This window comes from Squalius cephalus (assembly GCF_949319135.1).
Source record: "Squalius cephalus genome assembly, chromosome: 7".
Classification (NCBI taxonomy): Eukaryota; Metazoa; Chordata; class Actinopteri; order Cypriniformes; family Leuciscidae; genus Squalius; species Squalius cephalus.
Window position 1 is genome coordinate 19636373 of NC_137128.1, and position 11745 is coordinate 19648117.

The 11745-nt window shown below is 37.1% G+C and overlaps 2 protein-coding genes across 4 annotated transcripts in view; one reads left to right on the forward strand and one right to left on the reverse strand.

The window, feature by feature from the left end:
* LOC307162116 (structural maintenance of chromosomes protein 6) overlaps positions 1–9897 on the forward strand; it is a 34964-nt gene extending 25067 nt beyond the window's left edge. For all 3 annotated transcript variants that reach the window (XM_079877197.1, XM_079877198.1, XM_079877199.1), the window contains 14 exons: positions 910–1088; positions 1403–1604; positions 2583–2697; positions 2781–2941; positions 3470–3605; positions 3695–3775; positions 3852–4022; positions 4615–4752; positions 4836–4981; positions 7128–7253; positions 7457–7562; positions 7780–7932; positions 9352–9449; positions 9552–9897. In XM_079877197.1, the coding sequence (XP_079733323.1) occupies positions 910–1088; positions 1403–1604; positions 2583–2697; positions 2781–2941; positions 3470–3605; positions 3695–3775; positions 3852–4022; positions 4615–4752; positions 4836–4981; positions 7128–7253; positions 7457–7562; positions 7780–7932; positions 9352–9449; positions 9552–9636 (1897 nt within the window). In that variant the 3' untranslated portion in view covers positions 9637–9897. The remainder of the gene's footprint in view (positions 1–909; positions 1089–1402; positions 1605–2582; positions 2698–2780; positions 2942–3469; positions 3606–3694; positions 3776–3851; positions 4023–4614; positions 4753–4835; positions 4982–7127; positions 7254–7456; positions 7563–7779; positions 7933–9351; positions 9450–9551) is intronic.
* The window catches only part of fzr1b (fizzy/cell division cycle 20 related 1b), a 100836-nt gene that overhangs the window by 1555 nt on the left and 87536 nt on the right, over positions 1–11745 (reverse strand). The gene's annotated exons all lie outside the window — the stretch shown is intronic.

Below are 11745 nucleotides of genomic sequence, written 5' to 3' on the forward strand. Positions count from 1 at the left end.
CTATCAATTGTCCTTCATGCGCACTGTAACTGAAATTTAAAACTGTTAAAAGAAAAGGCTCAATAAACTGTTGCATAGATATAATACACTAAGCACCAAATATCTCTTCGCTTTGTGGTTTGAACTTTTCAATGCGAAGCGCTGCACGCTGTAACTTCACATTGCTTAAAGTGCATCATTCCGCGCACGGGATGCGCATAATCGCTTTGCCGCTCTAAATTGGAGCCTATCATATTATAATACTTTCGGGAGGTTTAAACACCTAGGGCAATTCACCTAAGGGAATATCACTCATGGGCGGCACACCCTCCCCATGGGCCTGCCAACACAGCTGGAAAAAATCCTAGAGGAAACACTGGGGTGCTGAAAAGTTATTTTGGTGTTACTTCTCTGTTTGGTGGATATTTCTCTGCAAAATAATGGGTTATGTAGTTTTTCACAAGGAATTCTGCTTTCATATGATTATAAAAAAAAAAGAAGAAGAAATAAAGCAGGCCGATGCCTTCAACTGAACCATAATACCATCTTTTAACAGCCTCATAGCTCACAGTAAGTCTGTTTTTAAAGGTTATCGTTATTCGTTATCGTTCAAAATCATTTCCCCTATGGAGAAAATTAATGGGATTTTTACTTTTGGAACCTGACTGTGGCTTTCTATTACTGACACTGACCATGGGAACTCTTTATACAGGCAATCCCAGCAGAGTTTCTTGCTTTTAATGAAATTCTGACCACATAATTCATAATGAAACATGTATTAAATCTGGGTGGGAAAAGGGTCAAATAGAAGCATTTCAAAAAAAAAAAAAGTGGGCTCCACTGGATCTTGAACAAATGCTTCTTTTTGTTTCTGGTCTAGTTATTTTGTCTGTTGACTTATCTCACTTTTCATTTCTTTTCATTCTGTAGCCGTGAAAAGCAGGACCTGCAGCGTTCGATAGAATCTAAGCAACGTGGCCTGGCTGCTATGGAAAACAGTCGAAATAACCAAATTTGTCGTTTTGGAGAGCACATGCCAGGGCTGCTGAGGGGTATAGATGAGGCTGACCGCCGGGGTCTGTTCAAGAGGAAACCTGTTGGACCACTCGGTAAGTATCCTGAACTTTACAGCTTGGACAAACTACTTCTCTCTCATTTATTTCAGGATGTACTAGTTTAACTCTTAAGCCCAGAGTATACTTCAGTTTACGCATACTCATGCCGATGCCCATGTTGACACGCGCTTATGTGAAATGATCAAAATATACCATAACTCTAGTTTAAATGATTATAAAGACAGTTTTATTCATCATAACTTCTGGAGAGAAAAAGCTCAAATACTAGACAATGATGAAACTCTCACACACCATCAAATGGAGTATACTTTGAAAAGCAATGTCGTATGGAATTCTTTTGTTTCTAGGATTCTGCATCCGACTTCGGGATCCAGAGCTGGATCTTGCAGTGGAGAGCTGTCTGAAGGCTCTGATGTTAGCTTTCTGTTGCGATAACTACGCTGACGAGAAAGAGTTACAGAAAATCATGAGTCGCTGCTTCCCGCCTGGCAGAAGACCTCAGATCATCGTCAGCAAATTTTCCGACACGCTCTACAATGTCGGCAACAGGTAGCTGAAGATCACCTGACCTGCAAACTTATTTAGCAATGGTTTCCAGTGTTTTCTGTTATTCGTCTTTTTCTGCTTTATTTTCATTTCCTGTAAATGTGTTGTGACAGTATTAAATGCTGTTAATATACTGGTAAATCCACATTTGGGTTGCATTTTGAGTTGTTTTGTAAAAGGTCATATTTGAAGGAATTTTTTCTTTCAAATGTCACCTGGAAACATGACTACATGTGCACCAGTAATTGTGATTATTTCTAATAATCAGAGTAAGAACTTAAGCACAGTTAGATTTCACTCCCGTTCACATGGTTTTCATTATTCTGATTATTCACAGAATTGTGGTTATTTTTACCACCATTATTCACTTGCACAGCACAAATGATGAACTCACATACAGTTGTTTAATCTAATTGCATCAAATAGAAAACACATTTCTATGGGTGTGTCTAAAATGTCTTCATTTCGATATTTTTGACTATTAATATACTGCATTATATTCATGTCGTGCAACGTTGTTAACATGAACTTCAGCACACAAAAAATGTTCTGCCTTCTTCACAGCTATGTTTACAAATCTACACATGAAAAAGTCATCTGTGTACGTCACAAGCACATGCTCACTTTTGTCAATGAAATAGATTCAATTTAAGTGTTTAAATGCCTGTTTATTACTGTGATTTAAAATCTGTATATCCCACATTTTATCACGATTATGGTAACTACAAGTATGAGCTTAATCACATCAATTTGATACACAAAAAAAGTATTGTGTTTACATGAGGTAAAGTTTAATCGCAATATTGCCTAAATCTCATAATAATCACATTATGAGGGTGCATGTAAATGTAGTCACTGTCAGGTTGGTTTCATCTCATGCTGGTTTTTAGCCAGTACTAGTTTGTCCTTCAAAGTACCAAAGGAAACTTGTCTGATTGTGAAGATGGATGAAATATCTGCATCTTTTTCATTTGTTTTCAGGGCTGTCAATCACCCTGAATACCCATCAGTCCTCCAGGCACTTGACATTGAGAATCCAGTTGTGGCCAACTGCCTGATCGACATGAGGGGAATCGAAACCATTCTGCTCATCAAGGTGAGACTGGGAGGAGGACCACGAGCATTTTACTGCTTTTCCACGTCCTGTGAAGTGAAGGACTCTGTTCATCTTTTCCACAGAACACTAAAGATGCGAGAAGGGTCATGATGAGTGGACATCCACCACGCAATTGCAGGGAGGCTTACACACAAGAAGGGGACCAGGTCTTCTATAACCGTTACTACTCCTGCGATCAGAACAGAGCGCTCTACCTCAGCAAAGATGTCGAAGAGGAAATCAGGTTTGAAAACGTTCAACTCATTTTTGAGATGCATGGCTAAAAACATATCACATGGTTATCCTAGTCTTTGGTCTTTCAAAATCCCTAACTTTAAATGAAAATTTCTACATGTAACGTAACTAAACCGCAGGGCGATACCCACAACTGTACTTTAAAAAAGTAAAAAGATATTTTTACATCAAAACGTTTGGAGAGAAGAGCCCTGTTCATACAAAGGAAGATGACTATAATGATCTTTCTAAAAAAGTGTGTGTGTGTGTGTGTGTGTGTGTGTGTGTGTGTGTGTGTGTGTGTGTGTGTGTGTGTGTGTGTGTGTGTGTGTGTGTGTGTGTGTGTGTGTGTGTGTGTGTGTGTGTGTGTGTGTGTGTGTGTGTGTGTCTGCATTTTTGTTGTTATTTTACATGGATCATGTTTTTCATTAATTTGATGGTGACTTGAATTTGAAATTGATATTATTATTATTGACTGTTTTCTATTGAGCTTATAAACTATCAAGAAAGCTCAAACCCTTTTTTCTTTGTTCTGCAGACATTTGCAGTCTGCCTTACATTCCCAGAGAACACATCTGGATCGCTTTCAGCAAGACATGCAGCAGATTAGTGAAGAAGAGAAACAGAACCAAACTCTTCTTCGCAGAGCCTATGAAGACCAAAAGAAGGCCCAGGTCACTAAATACCAGCCGTGCACAGACCACATCCTAGTGTTTGACTGAATGTGGCCTAATATGTATTTTTTGTCTATTTTGACTAACAGGAACTTTGTCGGAAGCTCCAGGCAGAGCTGACAGAATTGCAGAATGTTGAGGAACCACAGTCTGAGGACTTGAAACCTTTGGTAACAAACGTATTCCCTCATTATGAAGATAAGTGTGATGGTGCATTTCTAAGTCTCATTATGTCTCTGTGTTCAGGAGGAGGAACTGGAGGAGCTCAACAGCCGGATAAGTGCGTGTCAAGTGGAATTTGAAGCAGCGCGGAAGCAGATGCTGACTCTCAAGAGGGAATATGAGGAGGCTGAGCAACTCTACCGGCAGCAGAGGGAAGCTTTTAACAGCATCGCAGAGGAAGCTGAGCCCATTAAGGTCAGAGAAGTTTTATTCAAGAGTGTGTAACATCATTAGTTCCTCCTGACCAGCCGCTTCTGGGCGACTTTTAACTACCAGATTCCTCTCAGCTAATGTTTAAATATGTCAAGCTTCAAGCCATATTTTGCCCTTTTCCAAAGTCTTGATTTTGTTTTTGAGGTCTACTAGAAAAAAAGTCACATTATTTTTCACATATTTGACATTGTTGCAGCACCTCTCTTCACAGTCTGTCAGTAACACTCTGTTTAGTTCCCGTCTCTATGAAGCCCCTGAAGCTCCTGTCTCTATGAAGCCCTCCGTTGCAGCCCCACGCCCCTGCAATGGAGGCGTTTCAGGGAGTTCAGAAAGAGTGCGCACTGATACAGAGAACTTCTGACTTCTAGCTTTGTATCTTTGCAGAACTTTTTCATCCTCAAACAGTAACATTACACACTAAAGAAAGTTAGAAATGTCAAAAAGCAGAATAAGTCCTCTTTAAAATGAGGCTCATGATTCTCAAGTTCACTTAATTCTGAATGAAATTTAAGTATTTATTAAATATCAATGTATCCAACCTAGTAAACAGTTTTGTTTTTATGTGATTGTGTAGGAGCAACTGAGCAACAGCGATCAGGAGGTGGCGAGGAGTAAACACCACAAAAGTCACTATGAAGACAAACGCAAAACTCATGTGGAAATGATCGAGACACTAAAGAGGAACCTGAATGTCAAGGAGCAGGAGTTACAAGTGACCAAACATTGACATCTTACACTAATTCATTAGATATGAAAAGATTAGCGTTTGTTTGACTGAATCTGTTTTTTCGACAGGCATCCATTGCAAAAGCCTCTGAAATCTGCCCTGAACGCTTGGATGTGAGGAGAACGGCTAAGAGTTTGGACAGTGAAATCAGCCGCCTTAAACACAAGATTAACACACAGCAGGACCAACAAGGACACAGAGACACTATTGTCAGGTACAGATCTAACAAAACATGTCAAAAGAATGCGACCGGATGATATTTCACCTCACAATCAAAGAAAGAAATAAGAAATCATATTTGACATGAAGAAAACTGAATTTTTAGAACGGTTTTCAGAACAGTCCTATTTTTAGAACGGTTGCATTGAGATTATTTGCATGACCTCTCAGATCTTAAAATGAAGTAATCCTTATATGAAGCTATTTTCTCAAACATATTTCTATATTTATCAAATAATTATATCCATGTCCAAATAAGATATCAAAAAATGTACATTTTCAAAGAGGGATGTTTCCAAAATGTAAATATTTTAGGATTGTTGACACATTTTTTCTCCATATGTATGTAATTTTTTAGAAAGGAATAAAAACATTATGAAAAAATACCAAAATTAACAAAAGTATCAGGCAAAAACATGTTTTTGGACATGTAACATCATAGTGTTGTGGTTTTCTTTGAAGTATGTTGGGTTACTATGTTGTAGCAAATTAGCTCTATGAAATATTAATAATCAATAATAACTGGTTATAATTGATTATAAATATTTGGATCAGTTAATATAATTAACTTACTGTCGTAAATTAATATTACAATCAATTAGCCTGTTTGTCCCGTGAACACTCAGGATTAATTGTTTATTAACTCTAAGAAATGTACATTTCCGGGGCATGGGAAATGTCTTTATTAATTTACAGTACTACTAAGAGCAGTAGCAAAATCTTAAATGATTAGTGACTCCAGTTATGAGCTTGAGACACGGACAACTTTACGTGTGACATGAACAAGATTTTATTAACTAGTCTAAACACTTAAACTCCTCTAACATACACACACATACATGCATACAGTTTACCAAGGGAAAGAGAGCTGAAGCAGAATACAGGAAAGCAAGAAGTTATAGCATTGATTTAAATTCAGCAGATCAACAGCCTTGAGCAAACCATCAGTTTAGTTCTAACACGCCCTTCTTTAAAAGGGGTACTTAATGTATCAAATAATGAGACTAAGTTTGATACTTGCATGTCTCGCCCATTTGAATTAAACTGTCCTGATGCAATTTGTTGAGGCTCCAGTTGATCTTTGCTGACGTGGTCTTGATGAGAGAGAGCCAGTGGTTTTCAGAGTATCTTTGGTGAATGGAAAGACAAGGCCGCAGCCTGGCACAAGCTTGGTGGGTCCTTAGAAACTTCTAGTTCAGCATCTTCTTCACGTCAGCATTCCAGTACAGGAGTAAGAGAGAGAGAGCTAAAAGCTGATCTTGGGTTTTTAAAGTGTGAAGAAGTAACACCTTCTGCAGGTGCAAGAGCCAATGAGAGGATTTTCCTTTGGAGGGAAATTATTTTACGACCATTGTCTTTGAACATGTAATCTGATTGGATGTTTAACACAAGAATCAGATGCTTATAATACTAATGCGTCACAAAATTAGCATAATGTAATGTAAATTAACAAATCGGGGAGGAAGATTGGAGTTTATAGAGACCAAACATGTCACACATATAATTTTAGTTGACCATAGTATGCAAAGTCTGAAATATTAACCCAATAGAGTTCACAAGAATACAAAAGACAATCACATAAAAGGAAAATCATGAGGTGGGAAAATTAGATACATGTTTACACATTTATCAAGTGGTTATATATAGAATATATAGGATTGCAGGGTTTATTTATCCTCCTCTGCCAGAATTTAAGTGAGATTCACAGCTTTCTGGACATTCCTTTGGATCGTAAAACTCTTATCAGTCTCAGTGTGTGTCCTGTAACAAGACACCGCGTCCTGCCAGTGTGTTAGCTTCATTTGGGATGTTAGTTTTTGGGGGACGTTTCACAGGCCTTAGTTGGGAGAGTGAGTTTGCTGGATTATTCATTAAATAAATGAATAATTTGTGTGTTTCTGATTGGTCCAGACGCTACAATGTTCATACCATGATAAATGAGTATGGTAATCATTCAGATTTTCCATGGTATTATCTGAGAATGTACTATGGTGCTGACACAGTACTTTTATTTAAGGGTTGTTTTACCTGCATATTTGTGAAGTGCATCTACATATATTGTTTATCATATATACAATGCAGGTGAGGTTTATTTGTTATGACGTTATAATGCTTAAGTTGTTGGTCATTGAAACTTCTAGGCAATACCATGAGGCGAAGGAAAACTTCAATAACATCGCCCGACAGGTAAAGGGTCTGGAGGCTTTCATCCGCCAGTTGTCTGAGATCATGAACACCAGACACAATGTCTACGCTGAAATGCGAATGTAAGTTTCACTTTTGTCTTCATCACAGGCTCTTGGTTAATTCTTGCTGTGACTGATTACGTACTTATCCGTACAGAACGGGCCCCATGGTTCGGCACGCATGTGATTCGCGGATTATTTGCAAAGTTTAACCATCATCAAGTGAAATTTGCATGTGTTTTTCCTATTAAATCAGCAAGGGCTTGTGCATTTTGTGTTTCCAGGTATCTCTCTGTACGCTGCAAGTATTACTTTGACTCAATGCTGTCCCAGAGAGGGTACATAGGGAAGATGGCGTTTGATCACAAAAATGAGGCTCTCTCCATCTCAGTAAGACTTTGCATGATAACATCATGAATGTAGTTGTTTTCTTGATGAATTAGCACTGGATGACTCAGATCAAATATTCATAGATTCACGCAGTCTAGTATTATTGAATTTTATTAATTGGCCCATGCTCTCAGTGTGTCTTTGGGGTCAGTATTTTACTACGCATGAAACTGTGACAATACTTTTCCCTGATGATTGTCATCGGTGTCTTCCTCAGGTTCAGCCAGGAGAGGGTGGGAAGGCTGTTCTGAGTGACATGCGGTCTCTGTCTGGAGGAGAGCGTTCATTTTCTACCGTGTGCTTCGTCCTATCACTGTGGGCAATAGCCGAAGCTCCGTTCCGGGCATTGGATGAGTTTGATGTTTATATGGTAAAAAAAAAAAAATACTGTATTTTCGATCAAATATATGCAACCTTAGTGAGCATAAGAGATATACATTCAAAAAAATCTTACCAAACCCACACTTCTGAATGGTAGTTTAAATACATTTTAGCATTTCGGCAATCCTTTTTTCATCACAGAAACAAGTATATTGAAAATAACACCTTGCTGAAAAACACATTCTCTGGCATTTAGGTAATATTTACTAATTAAATTTAAGTAGGATGTATATATTTATATATATTTTTGTCTTGTGTGTATGGTAGGTGCTGTAATTGGTCACTATTTCTTCACAATTGAGCTTTTTTTGTAGTTTATTTAAAAGCTTCTACAATGTTAATAAATTATTTTTTACACGTACAAAAATTAAGTGTAGTTTAATAGGTGGCAGTAAAGTGTGCATACATATTAATTATACCAGTAGAAAAATAAAATCTATAGTTGTTTTGAATTAAAGTGCCCCTATTATGCTATTTTAAAGGTTCCTAATTTTGTTTTGGAGGTCTCCTACAATAGATTTACATACATCCAAGGTACATCCATTATTTAAAAAAAAAAAAAAAAAATCTCCTCATAATATACTTTGCACAACACCTCATTTCTCAAAAAGTGTTTGTTCGAAGATTCAGTCTCTCTAAACTAGGGCTGCACTAGATATATAGTTGTATTATCGATATCATGATGTGTGCAACCACATTAGTCACATCGCAGGATGTGTGATGTCAAGTATCGGGATTGTAGTTGATCTGTACGGGCCAACTGCACCCTGGTTCGCGGATTAATTGCAAAATTTCACCATCAATTGAAAGTTTATCATTTGCATGTGTTTTTAAGTCCTGTTAGTTTAAAAATCAAGAGCAAGAAGACTAACTCAAATATTTTAGGCCTCATCTACAGTTTTTGAGGGCAGATCAAATCAGACGTTGTTCTTGGTTCCCAATGAAGACCATAGACTGGCATTATGCAAATTTAGGTTTGTAACAGAATTGCTGATTGTTTCAGCAGTTCAGAATCGATTCTTTCTTTTTGAAGACATTAACTTTGTTGTGCACTTTGATCTTTAAAACTTTGCAGACGTTTTACCTTCACAAACAGCCATTTTACACACTGCATGAAAGGGAATATTCAAAAAAGTATAATGGGGCACGTTAAAAACTGCATGTCACACTGAAGGACTCTGCTGTCGCTGCTTGATGCGTCAAGTACCCAATAACATGTCGAATTAATGTCATGCTTAAAAAGATATTACATCCAAATCAAAATGAATTTGAATTAAGTCTAAAGAGCATTGTGTGAATACAAAAAGACATTTGTCATTTCTACTGATGAGAATCATGTGACTGGAGTCATGATGAAGAGTGTGCAGCCAGTCACTCTAGTGTGTGTGTATGTGTGTGTCTCTCTCAGGACATGGTGAACCGGCGAATATCGATGGATATGATGCTTAAAGTCGCTGCCAGTCAGCGGTACCGGCAATTCATTTTCCTTACGCCGCAGAGCATGAGGTAAAGAGCTTCTCTGGTGTTAATGTAAAACTGGAGTTGGATTAGAAGACATTGCCTTATTCCTACACTTAATAACGTACTGTTCTGCTGTCCTTTTCCCAGCTCGCTTCCTATGAACAAAATGATCCGCATCCTGCGTCTCAACGACCCTGACCGTAGCCAGTCGAGTCAGAGGAACTCAGAATAAAGCTGCTGTCTGCTGAACTGTGGTTTACACCACTGCACTTTACAGTTCCATCTATACCATACATGTTTACAGTTTTCTTTTTCAAAGTTGTACATTTCTAAACTAATTTAGTTATTTAAGACCAGCATTTGCAGGTTCTGTTTAGTGCTGCACTTTAAATATTTCTAAAAATAATAGTTTTTAAGTTTTATAATACAAATGTTATTACAATGTTATTTGCATTGGTTGTTAATTGGTTGAATAAACCTTTTGAATAAGTCATTTTTTACTTCTTTTTTTTTTAATCAGTTTTATCAATTTTGAAATTAAAATATTTCCTATTTGAACTTTCTTTTGTTCAAATGGGAAACATTTTAATTTCTAAATTGATAAAACTAAAACAATCATCTGTCACTTTATTTTGTTCATTCATTGTGTCTGTTTCACGAAACTACCTTAACTCTTTCCCTGCCACTGACGAGATTCTCCGGCTTTCTGTATTTCACTGTTCTACGGTAGAGGGCGCCACTACACATCTGAAAGAGTACTGAATCTCCTGTTCAATACACTGGTGAAGAAGAAGCAGAAGCAAGCAAAGCATTGCTTAAGCACATGTGAGCTAACATGTTTATCAACATTAAACAGCATATAAATCAAAGCTGCCTAATGCTACAAAATGAAATGTCATCCCAGGTCGAGCTATAGGACTGTGAAGTTTTAGGGGTGTTGATGGACTCGATCTACTCCATCTGTGTTTTGATCATCGGTCTGAATCTGATCCAGACATAGTTTTTGACACAAATACGATTTTCTCTGCTTTTTGTTCAAATTCAAAATGTTGCTCTTTTTAATGAAAATTATCCACATTCAAGTGTTGATACAAACGTGCATGAAGCTAGAATTTTTTTTTTAAGGAGAGACTCTGTTCTTTTTTTTGACAACAGAATATTTATGGGCCAAGAATTTTTTTTTTTTTTTTTTTTTTTTTGAAAATGATCAATAATCCTGGTGCTGGCTGGCAGCTTTATAAAACAAACACTGGCGGGGAAAGTTAACTATTTCATGGCTACCCCATGTAAGGTTGAGTTGAGATGGAGCAAACTAAATTCAAGGTTTTTTGGCTTCAAGAAGATTGTTTTTTTTTTATGCAGTAAATTCACTCCCTTTGTATCTCTTATCTCAGCAAATTGTTTGTTTGTTTGATACATTAGAATATATAAAGATTTTAAAATGACTAAATTTACATATTTTAAATTCAGTTGATTCAGTTGTATTAATATAGTCATAATTTCTTTCAGCTGCGTTCTCAAACATGTGTGGCTGCAGCTGTTTCTTCCTGCCTTGTAAATGTGTTTATAATCATTTTCATACCGATTTCTTAACCTTCAGCAGAGAAGCGAATTGTGCCGACTCGTGAGAAGTGAATCATCTGATGATCTCCATGTTTCATGGTGGTTGGCTGTTCACACTTCTGTCTTCTGAATGGGCAGAATGCAAATAATGCTGTGAATTGTGGTTTCCCAGTGCAGTTTATGATACAGTCACAATGGCACTGATTCAGTTCTCTGGTAATCTCTGAGCTTGTACTTCAGTTGCGATAAGCATCTATCTCTGTCAGTGAGTCTCTTACTTATTTTACTGATCAGTTCCTCTTTGTTGATTCAGCTTGTCATTGGTTAAATCCTGTCATTTCTTTGAGGCGGTTCCCCTTGATAAATACATTTGTGGTTTTTGTGATTGATGGTGTGCCAACTGGTGACTGAACATTTAGCATTTTTTGTTGCCTGGTCATTGCTCAGTCATTGTTCATTGTTCCCTAATGTTCAAACATGTTAACCGAACAATTATTTAAAGTGAAATCAAAATTAGAGCTTTGTGAATTTTTGTCTGTGTGTTATCTTTATTCAGATATTTATATCGTTATAGTTACCAAAGCCATCTTTTAGCAGAAACATTAATTTAATAATTTTATAGTATTTCTTCTCTGGAAAAAATAGACCAAAAATAATGACGACTCATCATGCACTGCAAAGATCGTTGTCCAATCAAATCCTCCCTATAATGAGAATGTCCATCCCCCTAATACGACCTGCGACCAATAAATATCCAATCATGGTAACGTTTTATTTT